The sequence below is a fragment of the Oncorhynchus nerka genome, linkage group LG17, assembly GCF_034236695.1.
Source record: "Oncorhynchus nerka isolate Pitt River linkage group LG17, Oner_Uvic_2.0, whole genome shotgun sequence".
NCBI classification, from domain to species: domain Eukaryota; kingdom Metazoa; phylum Chordata; class Actinopteri; order Salmoniformes; family Salmonidae; genus Oncorhynchus; species Oncorhynchus nerka.
This window is the reverse complement of record NC_088412.1, coordinates 45,579,841-45,605,543: the sequence shown is the minus strand read 5'-3', so window position 1 is coordinate 45,605,543 and position 25,703 is coordinate 45,579,841. Positions and strand designations below refer to the sequence as shown.

General features: G+C 44.3%; 1 protein-coding gene across 1 annotated transcript in view; it reads left to right on the top strand.

Moving 5' to 3' along the window:
• Positions 1-25,703, top strand: part of pik3r3b (phosphoinositide-3-kinase, regulatory subunit 3b (gamma)) — a 301,873-nt gene that overhangs the window by 91,726 nt on the left and 184,444 nt on the right. The window contains exons 2-3 of the mRNA XM_029686795.2: positions 5,346-5,438; positions 5,696-5,773. Of these exons, the coding sequence (XP_029542655.1) occupies positions 5,346-5,438; positions 5,696-5,773 (171 nt within the window). The remainder of the gene's footprint in view (positions 1-5,345; positions 5,439-5,695; positions 5,774-25,703) is intronic.

The following is a 25,703-nucleotide window of genomic DNA, read 5'->3' as shown; positions in this document are numbered from 1 at the left end:
CAGCTGTGCATAGAGTATGTAGAAGGCAGTATAGGTAACCTGCTCTCACAGCTGTGCATAGAGTATGTAGAAGGCAGTATAGGTAACCTGCTCACAGCTGTGCATAGAGTATGTAGAAGGCAGTATAGGTAACCTGCTCTCACAGCTGTGCATAGAGTATGTAGAAGGCAGTATAGGTAACCTGCTCTCACAGCTGTGCATAGAGTATGTAGAAGGCAGTATAGGTAACCTGCTCTCACAGCTGTGCATAGAGTATGTAGAAGGCAGTATAGGTAACCTGCTCTCACAGCTGTGTGTGTGGTATGTAGAAGGCAGTATAGGTAACCTGCTCTCACAGCTGTGCATAGAGTATGTACAATACCAGTCAAACATTAGTCAACAGGGATATGCTAATCCATAACTGGGATGCTTCTTTCTTTCTTTCGTCTCCTAATTGATTCCCAAAAGTGTGAATTTTACAGCTGCTCTCAGTTCCACTTGGCTTCTTCTATATGAATCTTAGATCTTGTTTAACCCTTTAACTGCTCGTTGTGGATACGTAGACCCGTTGGGGCCATATTTGCGAACATTAGAAAAGGTTTAAGTATCAGACGTAGTTGCATGTGATAGTGTGTTTTTGTTCTACCTTGTTATTTTGACTATTACATTGTTATTGTTTATTGCATTGTTGGGGTTAGAGTTTCCAAGAAAGTCATTTCACTGTACTTGGACATGTGACAGGAAAACTTGAAACTTGATTAAAAACGTAACGTTAGCTGTTCCCAATACGTAAGCTTGCACATGTAGCCCTATGCTAAACCCAGCAGGTTGATGTGATTATTTCCTGTACCATATTGCCCATCAGCCTATCAGAGATTTAACTACTTTTTTTCAACAAACCAATGGCATTTCTTAAAATAGGTCAAGCTCAAGTCCTACTGTATTACACTTTGTAATGCTTGTCCTTGAGTCAAATAACGCACGTGACAAAGTAGATGATTACCAAAACATAGGTGTACATTTATGTGTACAGGCCCATGTAATATACAGTTGAAGTCAGAAGTTTACATACACTTAGGTTGGAGTCATTAAAACTTGTTTTTCAACCACTCCACAAGTTTTTTTGTTAACAAACTATAGTTTTGGTTAGGACATCTACTTTGTGCATAACACAGGTAATTTTTCCAACAATTGTTTACAGATTATTTCAGTTATAATTCACTGTATCACATTTCCAGTGGGTCAGAAGCTCACATACACTTAAGTTGACTGTGTCTTTAAACAGCTTGGAAAATTCCAGAAAATGATTTCACGGCTTTAGAAGGTTCTGATTGACATCATTTGAGTCCATTGGAGGTGTACCTGTGGATGTATTTCAAGGCCTACCTTCAAACTCAGTACCTCTTTGCTTGACATCAGGGGAAAATCAAAAGAAATCAGCCAAGATCTCAGAAAAAAATTGTAGACCTCCACAAGTCTGGTTCATCCTTGGGAGAAATTTCCAAACGCCTGAAGGTACCACGTTCATCTGTACAAACAATAGTGCGCAAGTATAAACACCATGGGACCACGCAGCCGTCATACCTCTCAGGGAAGAGACGTGTTCTGTCTCCTAGAGATGAACGTACTTTGGTGCGAAAAGTGCAAATCAATCCCAGAACAACAGCAAAGGACCTTGTGAAGATGCTGGAGGAAACAGGTACAAAAGTATTTATATCCACATTAAAACATGACATAACCTGAAAGGCCGCTCAGCAAGGAAGAAGCCACTGCTCCAAAAACCGCCATAAAAAATCCAGACTACGGTTTGCAACTGCATATGGGGACAAAGATCGTAGTTTTTGGAGAAATGTCCTCTGGTCTGATGAAACAAAAATGGAATTGTTTGGCCATAATGACCATCGTTATGTTTGGAGTAAAAAGGTGGAGGCTTGCAAGCCATAGAACACCATCCCAACCATGAAGCATGGGGGTGGCAGTATAATGTTGTGGGGGTGCATTGCTGCAGGAGGTATGGTTCTCAATCAGAGGCAGGTGTCGTTAGTTGTCTCTGACTGAGAATCATACTTAGCTAGCCTGGGTTTCACTTTTGGTTTGTGGGTGTTTGTTTCCGTGTGAGTGTTTGGGCCACACGGTACTGTTTCGGTTTTGTAAATTCACGTCATTGTTTATTGTTTTGATTCAATGTTCAGTGCTTTCTTTAATTAAAATCATCATGAACAATTACCACGCTGCACCTTGGTCCTCCTCTTTATCTCCAGACGACATCCGTTACACTTCCTACTTCAACTGTAGCCTATGCAATATGATTATTAGGCCATAGCAGTGTGTTTGTCTGCAAAGCTGATAAACTAGGTAGTTCCTTATTACAGTAAATGCATTCTTAATCTTCATTTTCAAGCTATTAGCTTTAGGCTATGTTCCTTTTCAACACACTACCACAATACATATAATTCCACATTTCAAAGGGAGGAATAATCTCATGTGAAATTCGACCCCTTTGCCACAATCCGCGACAATTACGTGGAGCTAGGCCCTCTACACAGAGAGCAATTTGACCAGTCAGTCAAATACACGTGATATAGTTGCTTTGATTATCAGAACGTGCTGTTTGACTGTTGAAGACGTTTCCATGAACAAGTGTTGCAACACGTCCAACTACGTCAACGATTTTAATTTGCTGATATGGATTTTGTTACAGAAAATAATCATGGCCACCTGCTGAGAGTTTTTTGGAAGAAAACCACTCGATTTTATCCCTACGTTATATTGGCATCGAATATGTCACCCTCCTGTAATGGGTGCACGCTGGTGGCAGGGAAGTCTGGCGCAGGAGAACGAACTTGGTATATAATAAGTGCTCACAAATCTCCGAAAACCAAAATATACAAAATGATAAAAGTGGGTACAATTCCCGTCGCACACCAGAACAAAACTTGCACATAACATACAATCAAACAATCACTGACAAGGACATGAGGGGAAACAGAGGGTTAAATACACAACATGTAGTTGATGGGATTGGAACCAGGTGTGAAGGAAGACAAGACAAAACCAATGGAAAATGAAAAATGGATCAGCGATGGCTAACAGGTCGGTTACGTCGACCGCCGAACACCGCCCGAACAAGGAGAGGGACCGACTTCGGCGGAAGTCGTGACACCTCCCTAGGAGAGGGGGTGACCTCGATTATTATTTTTTTTAAACGAGAAGCTGCCTGGATCTTTAATTTAAAGATTCGGTCTCAACGTAGACTTTGATCTGAAGCCATTCTTGTGATTGTGATTTTGCTATTGTAAATGTTTGTAGGCTTATGTAGCCAAATTGTATCTACGATCGTACGCTATCCATTTCTGTTTTTTGTATGCTATTTTATTATATGAGAATTAACCAATGATATCAGGCCACAACTGGCCATGATTACAGACACCTGTGTGTGTCTTTTGACACTATATAAATGAGTCATCTCGCAGTGTTTGTCATTATACCCTGATGAAGACATCTTGTCTGTCGAAACATTGGATATAAATATTTTTGCGTCTGAGCTCCTAGTGTGCACATTTTTAAGTGTTCTACTCCGCTAGCCAGCACCTCACCTAAATAGGTGTCCGTTTCTTTCGCCTCTAGATTACACCTGCTTAGGTTAGCATGGAGATATATGTGCAAGCCTATGTCATGTGAACAGCTAACATATAGCCTTTGATCACGTGCAACTACCTCAACGATTTTAATTGGCTGATGCTTGAACTTAACCTTGAACTTAAACTCCACGGAACCGCAAACCGATTCAAATGTAGCATGTATCGTTCAGAAAATCTATTCAAACGCTACGAATCCTCGGTTCACTAACATTTGTTGCTCATGTTACTTTCTTTCTACCTTCCGAAAGCTGTCTAGGGCCCTTACTTTTTTCAATCTTTGCTAATGACCTGCCACTGGTTCTGAGTAAACCTGTGTGTCTATGTATGCTGATGACTCACCTACCAAAGCAAGTTAAATCACTGCTACACTTAACAAAAAGCTGCCGTCAGTTTCAGAACAGGTGTAAAGTAATAAGTTAATCCTAAATATTTAAATATCTAAAAGCATTGTATTTGGGACAAATTATTCACTAAACCCTAAACCTCAACAACATTTTTCGAACGAATAATGTGAAAGTTTAGCAAGTTGAGGAGTCTAAACTGCTTGTGTAACCCATGATTGTAAACTGTAATGGTCAAAACATATTGATACAACTGTAGCTAAGATGGAAAGAGGTCTGTCCATAATAAAGCACTGCTCTGCCTTCTTAACAACGCTATCAACAAGGCAGGTCCTACAGGCCCTGATTTTGTCGCACCTGGACTACTGTCCAGTTGTGTGGTCAGGTGCCACAAAGAGGGACTTAGGAAAATTACACTTGAACCAGAACAGAACAGCGCTGCTGGCCATTAAATGTACATGGAGAGCTAACATTAATAATATGCATACCAATCTCTACTGGCTGAAAGTAGAGGAGAGATTGACTTCATCAATACTTGTATTTGTGAGAGGTATTGACATGTTGAACGCACCGCGCTGTCTGCACACAGCTCGGACACCTATGTATACCTTACAAGACATGTCACCAGAGTCCAGAACAGACTTTGGGAGGCGCGCAGTACTACATAGCGCCATGGCTCCATGGAACTCTATTCCACATCATGTAAAATACACATTATGGAACAGCAGGGACTGTGAAGAGACACACACACAGACATGATAACATACGCACTATACAAACATGTACGCATGGATTTTGTGTTGTAGATATGTTGTAGTCGAGTAGTGGCCCGAGGGCACACAGTTAATGTGTTGTGAAATGTATTGTTTAAAAAAAATCTCTCTCTCACACACAGTGGGATGGGGGTAAAAGTTGAAGGTGGCATGTGTGAGTGGGGAGAGTGCATTTGTCACACGGAGCAGGAGAGCGGAATTGAAATGCTGCTCCTGAAATAGACAGAGATGCACAGAGACGGTACAGGTCAAATTTAAGCATGTACATGCAAACCTATCTCACTCTTTCTGTTCTCTCTCTCTCTCTCTCTCTCTCTCTCTCTCTCTCTCTCTCTCTCTCTCTCTCTCTCTCTCTCTCACACACACACCATTCTTCCTGTTCTACTATGTGGTTGTGTGTGGGTCAGCAAAGTGAAGCACTAAGGGAATATGCTTGTCTTCTTGTGTTTCGCTTGACTCAGTGCAGTGCGTATGTCTTATGTGTGTAGCATCTCTGATCATTGTTCTCTCTCTCTCCCTCCCTTTCCCTCTCTTCCTCTTTATCTCTCTCTCTCCCCCTCTCACCCATCTATCTCTCTCTCTCTCTCTCTCTCTGCTGTCTCTCTCTCTAGGTGGGGGGCCAAGGGAGGCCCCAGAGGTGTGTGCTCTGCCTGAACAGGCTCCTGTGGCACTACACAGGCTGATAGAAGCTCTGGAGAGACAAGGTAAAAACTTCCACAACTTAATAGAAAAAAAAACATGTTGGTAATTCATATTGTACACAATCCAGGAATTATTATGACTCCATGTTTGATCTCTTCAAATGCATCTTTATGAATATAGAATTATTATGACTCCATGTTTGATCTCTTCAAATGCATCTTTATGAATATAGAATTATTATGTAGTATGCCTAAAGTATTTTGTGGATGCATTGAAATGTAACTATTTTCACTAATTCCTCTGCCCCTCTCTTGTCTAGGCTTGGAGAGTGAGCCACTGTACCGGACACCCCCAGCCTCCACCGGACCCCCAGAACTGAGACAGGCTCTTGACACAGGTGCATAAACCCCTGCATAACACTACATAAAACAGGTGTATGCACTGACTACTGAATAAGAGCGTCTGCTAAACAACTCAAATGTAAAATGTACAGAAAACCCTACATAACATAACGTACATAACACAGGTACATCAATCCTACATAACCCTACACAGCACATGTACATCAATCCTACAAACCCCTACATAACACAGGTACATAAACCCTACATAACCCTACACAGCACATGTACATCAACCCTACATAACCCTACACAACACATGTACCTCAATCCTACAAACCCCTACATAACACAGGTACATAAAACCTACATAACCCTACACAGCACATGTACATCAATCCTACAAACCCCTACATAACACAGGTACATAACCCTACACAGCACATGTACATCAATCCTACAAACCCCTACATAACACAGGTACATAAAACCTACATAACCCTACACAGCACATGTACCTTAACCCTACATAACACATGTACCTTAACCCTACATAACACATGTACATCAATCCTACATAACCTAACGTACATAACACAGGTACATAAACCCTACATAACCCTACACAGCACATGTACCTTAACCCTACATAACACATGTACCTTAACCCTACATAACACAGGTTCATACTATCTGTGCAAATACAAACTAAGTCGTTTTTTTCTCATGTCAGGGCACAAGTTGTGGAGTTACAGTATTTGAGGAGTTGTGGAGTTGCAGTATTTGAGGAGTTGTGGAGTTGCAGTATTTGTATGCAGAAATTGCAGCATGTCAACTCAACAGGTGTCAACCTGCTAGGTATTTAACGGACGCACTGGGCCTAATAAGTCTTGAATATAATCTCTCAGTACAGCATCTCTCCGGTGTGCTGACTCATACAGAAGGCATACAGTAGATTACTGCTGATAGCCAGAATTGGTAGTCTATCTCAGTAGAGAGAAAGTTGAGAAAGTTTGTGCTGAAGTTCAGGCTGGCTCCACAAGGGAGTGCTCTGACTCTGTAATATTTGCGCAGGGAGAACATAACTCTATCTGAGACCCATCGAGCCCACAGCATTACAAACACAGTGGTGACAGAACCAGTAGAGGCACAATGGTATACACAGCATCTTATACACTCCCACATCTAAATAAGCAATAAGGCCCGAGGGGGTGTGGTATATTTTCTAATATGACTTCAAAATTGGACTTCTATCCCTACCTAGGGGCAACAGTGAGCGCTATTACCATAAAGTAGGTTTGAGTTTTGCAAGGGCATTGTGGACGGAGGAGGTGGATGGGTGTAATCCCATGACTAGTGATGGACACTAACTTGAAATGCCTAATTCTGCAGTGAGACTGTGAGAGCATGTTGAACAACATTGAGACTAAGGTCTCTTTTGCAATGGAACCCTGCATTAACACAATTTACAAAATAAAATACAGTGTAATACAAGTATTTCAAGAAAAACAGTCACATTCCTCAGGCAAGGAGGTCTCCAATCAACATGTTGAACTGCCCAAGAGGCACCAGAACACCCAGTTGTAGGGAATGCTGTAGGTTTTTCCATACACAGGGTCCAAAGACAATTAAAACAGATTTACCTAACTGAGTAAACCGAAGGGATTTCCATAGTTAGCCATCCCTGAGACCAGGTATGGTAACTTCTACGTCTAAAGATTCATAATATGGCCAAAGTGGAGTGCCTGGATACAGCCCTTAGCAGTGGTATGTTGGCCATATACCCCAAACCCCCAAGGTGCCTTATTGCTATTATAAACTGGTTACCAACATAATTAGAACAGTAAACACGTGATGTTGCGTCATACCCGTGGTATGTTGTCTGGAATACCACAGCTTTCAGACAATCAGCATCCAGTACACATTCTACCCGGTTTATAATACACAATATGACATCATCTCATACACACTCAGCATCTCATACACAAAATAACACATACATTGCCTTGCAATAGTATTCATCTCTGTTGGCGTTTGTCCTATTTTGTTGCATTACAACTTGTAATTTAAATGGATTTTTATTTGGATTTCATGTAATGGACACACACACACACACACACACACACACACACACAAAAAAAACTGAAAAGTGGTGCGTGCACATGTAGTCACCCTCTTTGCTATGAAGCCCCTAAATAAGATCTGGTGCAACCAATTACCTTCAGAAGTCACATGATTAGTTAAATAAAGCTCACCTGTGTGCAATCTAAGTGTCCCATGATCTGTCACATGATCTGTGTATATATAGACCTGTTCTGAAAGGCCCCATAGACTGTAACACCACTAAACAAGGGCACCATGAAGACCAAGGAGCTCTCCTAACAGGTCAGGGACAACGTTGTGGAGAAGTACAGATCAGGGTTGGGTTATAGAAACATATCAGAAACTTTGAACATCCCACAGAGCACCATTAAATCCTTTATTAAAAACATGGAAAGAATATGGCACCACAACAAACCTGCCAAGAGAGTGCCACCCACCAAAAGTCATGGACCAGGCAAGGAGGGCATTAATCAGAGAGGCAACAAAGTGACCATAGATTACCCTGAAGGAGCTGCAAAGCTCCACAGCGGAGATTGGAGTATCTGTCCATAGGACCACTTTAAGCCGCACACTCCACAGAGCTGTGCTTTACAGAAGATTGGACAGAAAAAAGCCATTGCTTAAAACCTGTTGAGGCTAGGGGGCAGCATTTTCACTTTTGGATGAAAGGCGTTCCCAGAGTAAACAGCCTCCTACTCTCTCCCAGATGGGAATATATGCATAGTATTATTACTGGTGGATAGAAAACACTCTGAAGTTTCTAAAACTGTTTGAATTAAGTCTGTGAGTATAAGAGAACTCATATGGCAGACAAAAACCCGAGAAGAAATCCAAACAGGAAGTGAGAACTCAATTTAGAAAACAGTGCCATTGGATGTCCACCTTTAGATATGGATGAGAATGCACTTTCTAGGGCTTCCACAAGATGTCACCGTCTTTAGATTCTGGTTGTATGATTCTACTATAAAGGTGGGGCTCATAATAGCTCTTTGAGTGGGTGGTCTGGCAGAAAGCCTCGGTTTCATTACGCGCGGTCACGAGAGAGTGTTCTTGCGTTCCTATGCTTTTCTTCAGACAATGAAATTCTCCGGTTGGAACCTTATTGCTGATTTATGTTTAAAACATCCTAAATATGGATGGCATACATAATTTCTACGACCTGTAACGGCACTTTTTGGAGTTTTTGTCTGGAGGAACTGCTCGTGATTTTGATGATTGAATGCTGGGCTGAACAAGCTAACAACAAGTGGCTAAATTATGGGCTTTTTGGAGCTTTATGGAACAAATCAGTCATTTATTGTCGAACTGGGATTCCTGGAACTGCCTTCTGATGAAGATATTCAAAGATAAGTGAATATTTATAGTGTTTTTTGTAGCTTCTGTTGACGCCAAAATGGCAGCTATTTCTTTGGGTTCTGAGCGCCGTTCTCAGATTATTATTTTTTTTCTGTAAAAAAAAAATTGAAATCTGACACAGCGGTTGCATAGAGGATACATTTATCTTTAATTCTGTGAAAACACTTGCATCTTTTATCAATGTTTATTGTGAGTATTTCTGCTAAATCACCGGATGTTTTGGAGTCAAAACATTACTACACGTAACGCGCCAATGTAAACTGAGATTTTTATGTATATATATATATATGCCCATTATCGAACAAAACACACAATACATGTATAACACGATGTCCTATGAGTGTCATCTGATGGAGATAATCAAAGGTTAGTGATTCATTGTATCTATATTTATGCTTTTGTGACTGTGAAATATCGCTCTGTGTGTTTTTGAATTTGGTGGTCATCTAACATAAATATATGTTGTGTTTTAGCTGTAAAACATTTTAAAAATCGGACACGATGGGTATATTAACAAGATGTTTATCTTTCATTTGCTGTATTGGACTTGTTAATGTGTGAAAGTTAAATATTTCTAAATAATATTTTTTTCAGCTGAATGGGAGTGGGTGTTCCCTTTAGGGAACTCCTTTTCCCCCCATAGCCACAACTTAAAGAAAAAAATATTCAAGCACATTTGGTGTTCGCCAAAAGGCATGTCCGAGACTCCCGAAACATATGGAAGAAGGTACTCTGGTCAGATGAGACTAAAATGTAGCTTTTTGGCCATCAAGAAAAAAGCAATGTCTGGCACAAACCAACACCTCTCACCACTTGAGTGGTTTAAGAGACATTTAAATGTCTTGGAATGGCCTAGTCAAAGCCCATACCTCAATCCAATTGAGAATCTGTGGTATGACTTAAAGATTGCAGTACACCAGCGGAACCTATCCAACTTGAAGGAGCTGGAGCAGTTTTGCCTATGAAGAAATCCCAGTGGCTAGATGTGCCAAGCTTATAGAGACATACCCCAAGAGACTTGCAGCTGTAATTGCTGCAAAAGGTGGCTTTACAAAGTATTGACTTGGGGGGGTGAATAGTTATGCACGCTCAAGTTTTCAGTTTTTTTGTCTTGTTTCTTGTTTGTTTCACAATTTAAAAAAATATTTAGCATCTTCAAAGTGGTAGGCATGTTGTGTAAATCAAATGATACAACCCCCCCAGAAAATCCATTTTAATTCCAGGTTGTAAAGGCAACAAAATAGGAAAAATGCCAAGGGGGGCGAATACTTTCGCAAGCCACTGTAGCATGTACGCAGTTTCAGACATAGAACTACATGTAGAACACATACAGTATAGAATTATAAGATCTCAATGGTTTAGTTATCTCTATTGAATTGAATGTATTTATGTAACAGACAACAAAATGTGCAATGTGGACCCTAGGATATAATTTATGTATGAATTAAAACACTTAAATGATGATGATTAAAAGGCAAGACGAAATTATAAACAACCATAAATGCATTCATTTATATTGACATCCTAGAAAGTGTCACTATTCCCTGCACTTTTCCCTAACCTTAAAAATCAACCATTTTCATTTCACATTTCGACCTTAAAAAACGATTTATTCATTGCACATAATACCTATCATTTAAATACATACACCTGACCAGCAGTAGGGAACACAAGGGGCAGTGGAGTGGTTTAACTTAGACAAACTTGTCCAAATGAAAACCTTTGCCTGCTTTTTAAAACTATTTCTACTTTTTCTTTGCTTATCTCTAAGGGGAGGCTATTCCATAGACAAATGCCTGTATAGAAACACTTGCTCCTTGCTGTACTGTTTACAAGACATAGCTCTGGTGTTGTAACGGTTACAGACCATATCAATGTTGTTTTTCATATATCCTGAGGCACGATCATTTAAGAGGTCAAACATATGATTGAGTTTAAGTTGGCCCACTCTGGACTCCAAAGGTAACAAGCCCACCCCCTGGAACTCCTGTACCCCATGAGGGTCCTTGGGGGGGGACATTCAGCATATACCTGATAACATAATTTACATGACTGGCATTTCCCCTTTTCAGCTTTTTGATGGCCCACAATACCAAGCAGAGCAGGCATAATCAAAATGACACTGAATCAAGGTTGAGACAAACAATTTAAGTTTCTATGCAGGGTTGGGTAGGTTACTTTTTAAATGTAATATGTTACAGTCACTAGTTACCTGTCCAAAATTGTAATCAGCAATGTCAATTTTGGATTACCTAAACTCAGTAACATAATCTGATTACTTTTGGATTACTTTCCCTTTAAGGGTCATTGGAAGAAGACAAAAACGAATCATCAAACATATTTGAAACGCAATTTTCCAAAAGTAATCTGATTACAATATTTTTGCTGGTAACGTAACCGACTAGTTTTTTTGTGTTGAATAATCAGATTACATGTAATTAGTTACTTCCCAATCCTGTCTCTATGCTCTATAAAGGTTGCATTATTTATTATCAATAAACCTATATGAATCTTCACTGCAAAAAGTAATATTTCTCTTTTGAATTCTATTTATGATAGTTGTTTAGAGTGGTATAGGTTTGCACACAAACACACACACACACACACGCACACTTGGCCTCCTCATCCCGGGGGAAATAAGGGGTCAATGCGAGGGTAAAGACATGCATGTAATCAAAGAAATTGACAAAGAAGAGTTGACTCCCAGTAATATAGTTGATACAGACATACATATTGGCAGACAGAAATAGGGATGAGAGAATCCAACACAAATGTACAGTACATGCAGAAATGCACACATATGCACATACATTACAGGCATGGAAAGAGCAAGGCTAGCTAACATACATGAACAGGTCATATATGTGACCAGGAGTAGACATGGGAGAGGGAAATAACGTATAGAAATGGGTTGACACATGACTCTTATACATGCATACCTGTAAAGGCACACGTCCGATGCTCTTGGTGGGGAGAGGAAGAGTGGGAGGAAGACATTACTAATGGAACAGATAAAACAGAGAGAGAATATTAGAAAAACAGCTAGACAGAAATCTCTCTGTCTCTCTCTCTGAGAATGTCTCTTTGTGCAGTGTGGTAAGGTCTTTGTTATGTAGGAAGTGTTAATGGTACACGGGATGGGGGTAGGATCATGTATTTCTGAGAAAGGTAGCTTCCATGCAGACAGTTTTCCTCTCTGTGTTTTGGCTGAGGTGTTCTCTTCAGTGCATGGGTCCTGTTGTTATGTAATAGGGAGTTGTTACATAGGGCATAAACTCTCACGCTATTCCACAACCCTCTCAGCAATTTGGCATGGACAAGGTATCAAATCAAAGTCAAATCAAATTGTATTGCTCACATACACATATTTAGCAGATGTTATTGTGGGTGTATCGAAATGCTTGTGTTCCTAGCTCCAACAGTGCAGTAGTATCTAACAATTCACAACAATACGCACAAATCTATCTATTTCCATTATTATAATAATGGAATCCTCAACACTGGAGACCCTCGGGTGTGTGCTCGTTCCCCTCCTGTACTCATGACTGCACGGCCAGGCACGACTCCAACACTATCATTAAGTTTGCCGATGACACAACAGTGGTAGGCCTGATCACCGACAACGATGAGACAGCCTTTAGGGAGGAGGTCAGAGACCTGGCTGTGTGGTGCCCAGACAACAACCTTTCCTTCAACGTGATCAAGACAAAGGAGATGATTGTGGACTATAGAAAAAGGAGGCCCGAGCACGCCCCCATTCTAACTGAAAGGGAGCAGGTTGGGAGCTTCAAGTTCCTTGGTGTCCACATCACCAACAAACTATCATGGTCCAAACACACCAAGACAGTCACGAAGAGAGTACGACAAAGCCTATTCCCCCTCAGGAGTCTGAAAAGATTTGGCATGGGTCCTCAGATCCTCAAAAAGTTATACAGCTACACCATCGAGCGCATCCTGACTGGTTGCATCACTGCCTGATATGGCAACTGCTCGGCCTCCGACCGCAAGGCACTACAGAGGGTAGTGTGTACTGCCCAGTACATCACTGGGGCCAAGCTTCCTGCCATCCAGGACCTCTATAACAGGCGGTGTCAGAGGAAGGCCCTAAAAATGATCAATGACTTCAGCCACCCTAGTCATAGACTTTCCTCTTTGCTACCGCACGGCAAGCGGTGCCGGAATGCCAAGCCTAGGTCCAAAAGGCTTCTTAACAATTTTTACCACCAAACCATAAGACTCCTGAACAGCTAATCAAATGGCTACCCAGACTATTTGCATTGCCCCCCTCCCCTTTTACACTGCTACTCTCTGTTTATTATCTATGCATAGTCACTTTAACTCTACCTACCTTAACTCTACCTACCTCAATTACCTCGACTCTGTCAAATGAACGCCTCGGCTGATGACACCAACGCTTCGGCCTCTTCTTCAGGAAAAAGTGGGGGGAGGTGAACCCGAACTGACACTAGAACGGCGACAGTCCAGTGGACGAGATCTGCAGTGTGTTGTGAGCATATTCCTCCCAGACAAGGAACTTGCTCCAGTTGCTGGCCTGGATGGAGACAAAGCAGAGGAGGAACTTCTCCAGCTCCTGGTTGGCCTGCTCCGTTTTCCCATTCGACTGTGGGTGGAATCTAGAGGAGAGACTCACTGACGCCCCCAACAGGGAGCAGGAGGCTTTCCAATACCGTGCGGCGAACTGGGGCCCACGATCCGAGATAATATCCTGGGGAAGTCCGTGTAGTTGAAATACATGGGTAATCATGAGATCAGCGGTCTACTTCGCTGAGGGCATGTTGGGTAAGACAATGAAATGGGCTGCCTTGGAGAAACGATCAACGACCACCAGGATAGTGGTAAGCCCTTGGGATGGAGGTAACCCTGGGATAAAGTCTACGGACAGGTGGGACCAGGGCAGACTGGGGATGGGCAGAGGTTGTAGTAACCCAGCCAGTCGCTGTCGTGAGGACTTGCTTTGGGCACAGGTGGAACAGGCCACAACACAGGATCTGACAAAAAATCTACCAAAAAACAAAACAAATCTACCAAAATGTACTATTGTGTACCTTAGTAGCGCTTCCCTTCCTCCTCTTTCTACAAAGGATCTCACATCTTCAATCATGTTGGACCACCAGAATTAACGCCTCAAGAACTCCAGTGTCCGATTAACCCCTGGATGCCCAGTTAATTTAGAGCAATGTCCCGGTTGTAGTACTCGGGAACACGCTGATCGTGGAACGTTATGTCTGATAGTGGGACCCCCGCCAGGGTCAGGTTCTCGGGTCTGGGCTTGTCGTACCCTGGTCTCAATACTCCATATAACAGGGGCCACATTGTGGGAGCTGTGGATGGTGGGCTCGGAGTCCCTCTCCTCGTTAGAGACATCATGTTGGCGGGACAGAGCGTCTGCTTTCTGATTCTTGGATCCTGGGCGCTAGGCTAGTGTGAAATCGAACTTGTTAAAAAACAGAGCCCATCTAGCCTGGCGAGGGTTCAACCTCTTGGCTTCTTGAATGGAGACCAAGTTGTTATGATCTGTCCAGATCATGAAAGGTTGAGGTTCCCCCTCCAACCAGTGTCTCCATCCATCAAGGGCCTACTTATCTGCCAAGAGCTCCTGGTTGCATTCCCCTGGCGAGAACCGCTTCAAGAGAAAGTCGCATGGGTGCAGTTTCTTGTCGTCCTTGTTCCACTGTGAAGGACAGCCCCTGCTCCGGTGTCCGAGGCATCCACCTCTACCATGAGTAGGATCAGGATGAACAAGGATGGGTCCGGAGGTGAAAAGTCCCTTGAGCTCCATGAATGCCCTGTCAGCCTCGGAAGTCCAGCAAAAACAGGTCTGGGACTTGCATGTTAGGACCGTGAGAGGCGCTGCCACCGCACCAAAGTTGCTTATAAAACATCAAAGGTGGGACGGGGCCAGTCGGCGACCGCCTCAAACTTTATGGGGGCCATTTGGATGCCTGCGGTAGAGATAGGATGCTCTCGATTGTGCATCTGTAAAAGTTTGTGAGGGTCTTAGGGGCCAAGCCAAATTTCTCCAGCCTCCTGAAGATGAAGAGGTGCTGTTGCACCGCCTTCACCACACTGTCTGTGTGGGTCGGCCAATTCATATTGTCAGTGATGTGTACATCGAGGAACTTGAAGCTATTCACCTTCTCCACTGCGGTCAGGTCGATGTGGATGGGGGGTGCTCCCTCTGCTGTTTTCTGAAGTCCCCAATCAGCTCCTTCCTTTTGTTGACGTTGAGGGAGAGGTTATTTTCCTGGCGCCACTCTGCCAGGGCCCTCACCGCCTCCCTGTAGGCTGTCTCGTCACTGTTAGTAATCAGGCCTACTACTGTTGTGTAAACTCTGCAAACTTGATGATTGAGTTGGAGGCCTGTGTTGCCACTGAGTGATGGGTGAACAGGGAGAGCAGGAGGGAGCTGAGCATGCACTCTTGTGGGGCCACTGTGTTGAGGACCAGTGAAGTGGAGGTGTTGTTTCGTACCTTCACCACCTGGGAGCGGCCCGTCAGGAAGTTCAAGACCCAGTTGCACAGGGCGGGGTTCAGACCCAGGGCACCGAACTTAATTATGAGTTTGGAGGGTACTATGGTGTTGAAGGCTGAGGTATAGTCAATGAACAGAATGATGGCCACAGAGTGCATGCTTGTGTGTGTGCTTGTGTGTGTGCGTGTGTGTGTGTGTGTGTGTGTATACTGTATATACAGTGCCTTGCAAAAGTGTTTTATGATTTTGTTGCATTATAGCCTGTAATTTAAATGGATCTTTATTTGCATTTCATGTAATAGACATGCACAAAATTGTCCAAATTGGTGAAGTGAAATGATTTTTTTATTTTTATGTAAAAGTGGTGCGTGCATATGTATTCACCCCCTTTGATATGAAGCACTAAATAAGATCTGGTACATCCAATTACCTTCAGAAGTCACCTAATAAGAAATAAAGTCCACCTGCGTGCAATCTGTGTGTTATATGATCTCAGTATATATGCACCTGTTCTGAAAGGCCCCAGAGTCTGCAACACCATTAAGAAAGGGGCACCAAGGACCAAGTAGCTCTCCAAACAGGTCAGGGACAAAGTTATAGAGAAGTACAGATCAGGGTTGGGTTATAAAAAATATCCGAAACAATAAACAATCAAAAAATCAACCATGAAGCTCAAGGCTATAGTGCCAACAAACAAAGACAACTTCCCACACAGAAAGTAGGGAAAATGGCTACGTATGGTTCCCAATCATAGACAACGATAGACAGCTGTCCCTGTTTGAGAACCATACCCGGCCAAAACATAGAAACACAAATCATAGAAAACGAAACCTAGAATGCCTACCCCAAATCCCAAATCACACCCTGACAAAACCAAATAGAGACATTAAATGGCTCTCTACGGTCAGGGCGTGACAGTCCCCCAAAGGTGCGGACTCCGACCGCAAAACCTGAACCTATAGGGGAGGTTCTGGGTGGGCATCCATCCGCGGTGGTGGCTCAGGTGCGGGACGCAGACCCCGCTCCACCCACTTTGGTGGCACCTCTGGTGCGGGGACCTTCGTCGCTGTCCCCGGACTGGGGACCCTCGTAGCGGGCCCCAGACTGGGCACCCTCGTTGCGGGCCCCGGACTGGAGGCCGTCTCTGGAGGCTCCGGACTGGAGACCGTCGCTAGATGCTCCGGACTGGAGACCGTCGCTGGAGGCTCCGGACTGGAGGCCGTCGTTGGAGGCTTTGTGCCATGACTCCTCACTGGAGGCTTCATGCCATGGATCACCACTGGAGGCTTCTTGCCATGGATCATCACTGGAGGCTTTGTGCCATGGATCATCACTGGAGGCTTCGTGCCATGGATCATCACTGGAGGCTTCGTGCCATGGATCATCACTGGAGGCTTCGTGCCATGGATCATCACTGGAGGCTTCGTGCCATGGATCATCACTGGAGGCTTCGTTCCATGGATCATCACTGGAGGCTTCGTTCCATGGATCATCACTGGAGGCTTCGTGCCATGGATCATCACTGGAGGCTTCGTGCCATGGATCATCACTGGAGGCTTCGTGCCATGGATCATCACTGGAGGCTTCGTGCCATGGATCATCACTGGATGCTTCGTGCCATGGTTCAACACTGGTGGCTTCTTGCCATGGATCACTGGAGTGGAGAGACACACAGGAGGCCTGGCTCTGGGAGCAGGCACAGGACTCAACAGGCTGGGGAGACATACAGGAGGCTTAGTTCTTGGCAGAGGCACCGGATACACTGGGCCGTGGAGGCGCACTGGCGGCCTCGAGCGCAGAGCTGGCACAACCTGTTCTGGCTGGATGCCCACTTCCACCCGGCAAATGCGGGACACTGGCACAGAGCACACCGGCCTGTGAATGCTCACTCGAGACACCGTGCGCATCACCCCATAACACAGTGCATGACCAGTCACATGCTCGCCTCGGTAAGCACGGGGAGTTGGCTCAGGTCTGAATCCTGACTCTGCCACACTCCCCGTGTGCCCCCCAAAAAACATTTTTTTGGAGTGGCCTCCCGGTCTTTAGTGCCAGCCGTGACCCTGTGTAAACCTGGGCCCTATTTCTCGCTGCCTCCACCTTCCTCTCTGCTTCCAGCTGCTCCCACAGCAGGCGATCCTTTCCCGCCAGGTTCTCCTCCCGTGCCCAGGATTCTTTGCCATTTAGGATGTCCTCCTCCCACCACGCTGCTTGGTCCGTTTGTGGTGGGAAGTTCTGTCACGGCCTTCGAAAGACCTGGACCAAGGTGTTTGTTTCACAAGAAAAAAATATTTTGCATCTTCAAAGTGGTAGGCATGTTGGGTAAATCAAATTATACAAACCCCCCCAAAAAAATCTATTTTATTTCCAGGTTGTAAGGCAACAAAATAGGAAAATGCCAAGGGGGTGAATAATTTGGCAAGCCACTGTATATATAAACTAAAAAAAGAAACGTCCTCTCATTGTCAACTGAGTTTATTTTCAGCAAACTTAACCTGTGTAAATATTTGTATGAACATAACAAGATTCAACAACTGAGACAGAAACTGAACAAGTTCCACAGACGTGACTAACAGATATGGAATAACGTGTCCCTGAACAAAGGGGGTGGGGGTCAAAATCAAAAGTAACAGTCAGCATCTGGTATGGGCACCAGCTGCATTAAGTACTGCAGTGCATCTCCTCCTCATGGACTGCACCATATTTGCCAGTTCTTGCTGTGAGATGTTACCCCACTTTTCCACCAAGGCACCTGCATGTTCAGGGAGGAGCGGGGTGGCCCTAGTCCTCACCCTCCAATCCAAAAGGTCCCAGACATGCTCAATGGGATTGAGATCCGGGCTCTTCGCTGGCCATGGCAGAACACTGACATTCCTGTCTTGCAGGAAATCACTCACAGAACGAGCAGTATGGCTGGTGGCATTGTCATGCTGGAGGGTCATTGTCAGGATGAGCCTGCAGGAAGGGTATCACATGAGGGAGGAGGATGTCTTCCCTGTAACGCACAGCATTGAGATTGCCAGCAATGACAGCAAGCTCAGTCCAATGATGCTGTGACACACTGCCCCAGACCATGACGGACCCTCCACCTCGATCCCGCTCCAGAGTACAGGCCTCGGTGTAACACTCATTCCTTTGACGATAAACGCAAATCTGACCATCACCCCTGGAGAGACAAAACTGCGACTCGTCAGTGAAGAACACTTTTTGCCTGTCCTGTCTGGTCCAGTGACGGTGGGTTTGTGCCCATAGGCGACGTTGTTGACGGTTATGTCTGGTGAGGACCTACCTTACAACAGGCCTACAAGCCCTCAGTCCATCCTCTCTCAGCCTATTGCGGACAGTCTGAGCACTGATGGGGGGATTGTGCGTTCCTGGTGTAACTCGGGCAGTTGTTGTTGCCATCCTGTACCTGTCCCGCAGGTGTGATGTTCGGATGTATTGATCCTGTGCAGGTGTTGTTACACATGGTCTGCCACTGCGAGGACGATCAGCTGTCCGTCCTGTCTACCTGTAGCGCTGTCTTAGGCGTCTCACAGTACGGACATTGCAATTATTGCCCTGGCCACATCTGCAGTCCTCTTGCCTAAGGCACGTTCATGATGAGCAGGGACCCTGGGCATCTTTTTGGTGTTTTTTAGAGTCAGGAGAAAGGCCTCTTTAGTGTCCTAATTTTTCATAACTGTGACCTTAATTGCCTACCATCTGTAAGTTGTTATTGTCTTAACGACCGTTCCACAGTTGCATGTTCATTCATTGTTTATGGTTCATTGAACAAGCATGGGAAACCCTTTACAATGAAGATCTGTGAAGGTATTTTATTTTTTTGCTGAGTTTATGTGTGTGTGTGTGTGTGTGTGTGTGTGTGTGTGTGTGTGTGTGTGTGTGTGTGTGTGTGTGTGTGTGTGTGTGTGTGTGTGAAACCTGTCTAGAACCATTACCTCATTGAGCAGACTGCCGATTGGTAAATGGCACGGGCGTTAACATAGTGACAGCTAGCTGTTTTTAGCTGTTAGTTCACAGTGTTTGGGAGTAATAAACTACATTTTGCAGGAGCTTGGTGATAGTTGAACTAAATTCAAATCATGGTAGTGTTTTACACTTTTTTCCATTTAGCGGTGTAGCTAACTACTGGAACGTCACACAACTTTTTTAATATACAATAAAATATGGGTGAAGTAGGCAAGAATATCAGATCTTCCTAATTCTCACTTGAAACATATTTTGGGTGTTTAATAGGCTAAATGACACATTCTGTTATCATCTGACTCCAGAGTGATCTGTTCTTGCAATTTGTAGTCTATGACATTTCAGATTTAGATGTTAGAATTCTTCACAAATCAGTTTGGATGTAGTGAACTACTTTGTCAAAGTAGCTTTAGTTAAAATTAAGTAAGATGGTAGTTTTAGTGTAGCTTAACTTCTTCCAGTGTGAAGTAATTGCTAGTTTGGTAAACTATGATTTCAGAGTAGCATCCCCAACACTGTTGGTTGAGTGATGCCCACGCTCCTTGTTGTTTTAGTTTCACGGTAACAGACCTGGTATATGAATCACGCTGATTACATGCATGCAGTCATCCAGACGCCAACTTCTCTGGCATAGAGTGAGAACAGTTATTGGAGAGGATGACTCATACACACACACACACACACACACACACACACACACACACACACACTGCAGAACAATTATATGAGACCGCCGCTGAAAAAACAGGGGAGACTGATGTACTAACACAACTCGCTAATTGCCTAATAGAGGTGAAGTGCATACCTACCGGTACTAATTGCTGATTGCATAGGAGATTAGAAACCACTCCCCCTTCAATACAGCCACTGATTACGAAAACAACAACAATCACAAGTTACCCTGCCCCTTAATCCTGGTTGATCTCAACAATCAGCTGCAAGTTATGAGCAGTCAGAAGTTCACACACCAAGTAGGCTTCTGGGAAGACAGACAGCACTTAAAGTAGATGGCCCTAGCTAGCAAAAAGACAGTACTAGACAAGAACAGATTAAGACATTTTTCCTTATTACTCCTGGAAATAGCAGACACAACCAAGCACGCAAACACACGTACATAGTTACACGTTCAACTCATAGTTTCACACACAGCCAGTCACCTGTATTTTTTATGAATAAACCCTGGGACTGGGATCTGTAGTTTTACCAAATCACCCGAATCTCCATCCTGCCTGGATGATGCCTAGGAACAGAGTCACACCCTCTATGCCCAATGAAGATACAGAGAGCCTACACCCACCCACATCATACCTTCACCCCCTTTCTTCCCACCTCCTCTGCCTCTTCACCCACTCTTTTTTTATTCACTCATTCATCACTATCCCTTTTTCCCCTCCCTACCTCTGAGACAGGACGTGCTGAGATCAGGAAATCACACATTAAACCACTCCCTCCACTCCTTCCTCTTCTCCTATTGGATTCAGGTGATGTCAAGATGTCTCCCTATCTTTCTCCCTCTCTTTCTCTGTCACCATCTCTCTCTCTCTTTCTCTTTTTCATTCTCTCTTGCCAGTTGACACTGTGGGACTGTTCTACGTTAGAATCTGTTACCAAATCTCCCAAACCTCCACATCTCCTCTTCGGCTTCTCCACCCTGCCTGGACGATGCCTAGGAACAGAGTCACACCCTCTATGCCCAATGAAGACACGGAGAGCCTACACACACCCACGTCATACCTTCACCCCCTTTCTTCCCACCTTCTCTGCCTCTTCACCCACTCTTTTTTCATTCACTCATTCATCATCATTCCCTTTTCCCCTCCCTACTGTGACAGGACCCGTTAAGATCAGGAAAACACAAATTAAACCACTTCTTCCACTCCTTCCTCTTCTCCTATTGGCTTCAGGTGTTGTCACCGTGTGCCGTATGTACTCGTCGATAACCTATCAGAGGCCAGCGTTGGTTTTCCAGTCGGCCGGGGAATTCTCCTAGCTGCTCTTCTGCTGCCTACGCTCGTACACAGACCACAACCATATTACCTACATTACCTAGCTACCGCACGTACGCCTTTTGTTTTATAGCAGTCATTTAACTAAAGCTGCGTGATTAACAGAAAGGGAGCGGTGGTTTGTCACCAAGCGAGCTACGACTTCCTTCCTTTTTTCCTTCTGGGGAAGGAAAGCTGTTAAAGCCTTCCCCCCGCGGGAAGGGGATGATGCGATGCCTCTCTCTCAGTGGTATTGTCGATTTTGTTTGCCTATTTGTTCAGCAGTATAATTCCTTAGTCAGCCTGGACGGAGACGTGAGAGGCTCTTCTAGTCATTCTCTCCTGTCATTAACTCCTATCAGCCCTAATACATTATTATATTATATTGGAAAGCTGGGCTCTCAGTCCTCACACGTTCTAGTGCTGAGCTCAGCTGTCTCATGTGTTGCTTGCTGATGATACAGTACGCAGAGTAGCACTGTACTGGGGTGGATATTGTATGGGTAGACCATTACCCTCAATAGTGGCATAATTGTGTATCAGGATGTCCTTTTCCACTCTAAATTCTTCCAGAATCCTATCCTCCCAGTAACACTTTATACACTATGTTCCAATTAGTCTGCTGCAGTTTGTACCTCTGACATTTTGTCCTAACCCTTTCCCCTCTCTCCCCTCCACTTTCACTTGTCCTCTCACCTCCTGCTATCTTCCACTCAGTGGTGTGAGAGGAGGTAAAGCATCCGTCTCTCCCTCTCTCTGGTGATGATGTCACCTCCTAGCATAGCAGCAGCAGTCCAATGTTCTTGGAGTTAGGCCTCTTATGACAGAGCAGAGAAACACTAAGCGTGGATCATTCTTTCTCAATCTGCCCCTCCATCTATCTATCTCTCATACCCTGTGCTTCCCCTCGGTTTCCCAACATGTCTCCCTCTATCTCTACCTCTCCCTCCCTATTCTTTCTCCCTCTATCATCATCTCTCTCTCTCTGTCTCTCTCCTTCATTCTCTTTTGCCAGTTGGCATTGTGGTGCTGTTCTATGTTTGATGCTGTTCTGACTGTTTATTGTTCTGGTACTGGGGTGCGCTGTGTGTTTTCTGTGTTGGGTGCTCTAGCCCTGTCCTGTCCTGGCTCCAGTCCTCCTCACCCTCAGACCTCACTGTTTAACCCTCAGCACTTCCTTCCTCACCACTGGCCTAGTGTCTACGCGTACCTGTATACTTGAACAGCATGTCAAGGACAGATGGGTAGACAGAGAAGTGAATGAATTCACATTCACGCACACAGGCAGTCACACACACCCACACACACACTGACATGCAGGAATGAGACTTGTCGTCTTCACAGATATTTTCCTCTCTGAGAGGGCGTCGAATTTACTGGAAGTGTTCTGTGTTACAGCCAACAGCAGAGTACTGCTTATACAACATACAGTACGATTAGTGACACTGACAACAGTGCCGGGAACTTAGGGACAGTTACTAGAACCAGGAAACCAGAAGCAGGGTTGTGGGGGAAAAAGTTATATTGAACGCTTACTTTATTATACCTTGTGAAGCAACTCAAGTCCAAGAAAGACAGTAAGACACACTTGAATCCATTACATAAAAAACGTGTGTCATCAGTATCAGAAACTCAGAGACCAAAATCTAAAACAACAGACTAGTATTAGGGGTTCCTGCAGATGCAGAAATGCACACTTCTCCATCTTGGTACTACGTAGGAGAGAACGGGGTAGACTTGAGATACCAACTCTCAACTTTCAAGGAATATGTCATTGATATGTCATCAATCAGATGCGTTCCATCCCTACGGTACATACCAGGGATAATTGCTTAATGGCAGATGCATTCCATCCCTACGGTACATACCAGGGATAATTGCTTAATGGCAGATGCATTCCATCCCTACGGTACATACCAGGGATAATCGCTTAATGGCAGATGCATTCCATCCCTACGGTACATACCAGGGATAATTGCTTAATGGCAGATGCGTTCCATCCCTACGGTACATACCAGGGATAATTGCTTAATGGCAGATGCGTTCCATCCCTACGGTACATACCAGGGATAATTGCTTAATGGCAGATGCGTTCCATCCCTACGGTACATACCAGGGATAATTGCTTAATGGCAGATGCGTTCCATCCCTACGGTACATACCAGGGATAATTGCTTAATGGCAGATGCGTTCCATCCCTACGGTACATACCAGGGATAATTGCTTAATGGCAGATGCGTTCCATCCCTACGGTACATACCAGGGATAATTGCTTAATGGCAGATGCGTTCCATCCCTACGGTACATACCAGGGATAATTGCTTAATGGCAGATGCGTTCCATCCCTACGGTACATACCAGGGATAATTGCTTAATGGCAGATGCATTCCATCCCTACGGTACATACCAGGGATAATTGCTTAATGGCAGATGCATTCCATCCCTACGGTACATACCAGGGATAATTGCTTAATGGCAGATGCATTCCATCCCTACGGTACATACCAGGGATAATTGCTTAATGGCAGATGCATTCCATCCCTACGGTACATACCAGGGATAATTGCTTAATGGCAGATGCATTCCATCCCTACGGTACATACCAGGGATAATTGCTTAATGGCAGATGCATTCCATCCCTACGGTACATACCAGGGATAATTGCTTAATGGCAGATGCATTCCATCCCTACGGTACATACCAGGGATAATTGCTTAATGGCAGATGCGTTCCATCCCTACGGTACATACCAGGGATAATTGCTTAATGGCAGATCGTTCCATCCCTACGGTACATACCAGGGATAATTGCTTAATGGCAGATCGTTCCATCCCTACGGTACATACCAGGGATAATTGCTTAATGGCAGATGCGTTCCATCCCTACGGTACATACCAGGGATAATTGCTTAATGGCAGATGCGTTCCATCCCTACGGTACATACCAGGGATAATTGCTTAATGGCAGATGCGTTCCATCCCTACGGTACATACCAGGGATAATTGCTTAATGGCAGATGCATTCCATCCCTACGGTACATACCAGGGATAATTGCTTAATGGCAGATGCATTCCATCCCTACGGTACATACCAGGGATAATTGCTTAATGGCAGATGCATTCCATCCCTACGGTACATACCAGGGATAATTGCTTAATGGCAGATGCATTCCATCCCTACGGTACATACCAGGGATAATTGCTTAATGGCAGATGCATTCCATCCCTACGGTACATACCAGGGATAATTGCTTAATGGCAGATGCATTCCATCCCTACGGTACATACCAGGGATACTTGCTTAATGGCAGATGCATTCCATCCCTACGGTACATACCAGGGATAATTGCTTAATGGCAGATGTACATACCGTTCCATCCCTACGGTACATACCAGGGATAATTGCTTAATGGCAGATGCGTTCCATCCCTACGGTACATACCAGGGATAATTGCTTAATGGCAGATGCGTTCCATCCCTACGGTACATACCAGGGATAATTGCTTAATGGCAGATGCGTTCCATCCCTACGGTACATACCAGGGATAATTGCTTAATGGCAGATGCGTTCCATCCCTACGGTACATACCAGGGATAATTGCTTAATGGCAGATGCGTTCCATCCCTACGGTACATACCAGGGATAATTGCTTAATGGCAGATGCGTTCCATCCCTACGGTACATACCAGGGATAATTGCTTAATGGCAGATGCGTTCCATCCCTACGGTACATACCAGGGATAATTGCTTAATGGCAGATGCGTTCCATCCCTACGGTACATACCAGGGATAATTGCTTAATGGCAGATGCGTTCCATCCCTACGGTACATACCAGGGATAATTGCTTAATGGCAGATGCGTTCCATCCCTACGGTACATACCAGGGATAATTGCTTAATGGCAGATGCGTTCCATCCCTACGGTACATACCAGGGATAATTGCTTAATGGCAGATGCGTTCCATCCCTACGGTACATACCAGGGATAATTGCTTAATGGCAGATGCGTTCCATCCCTACGGTACATACCAGGGATAATTGCTTAATGGCAGATGCGTTCCATCCCTACGGTACATACCA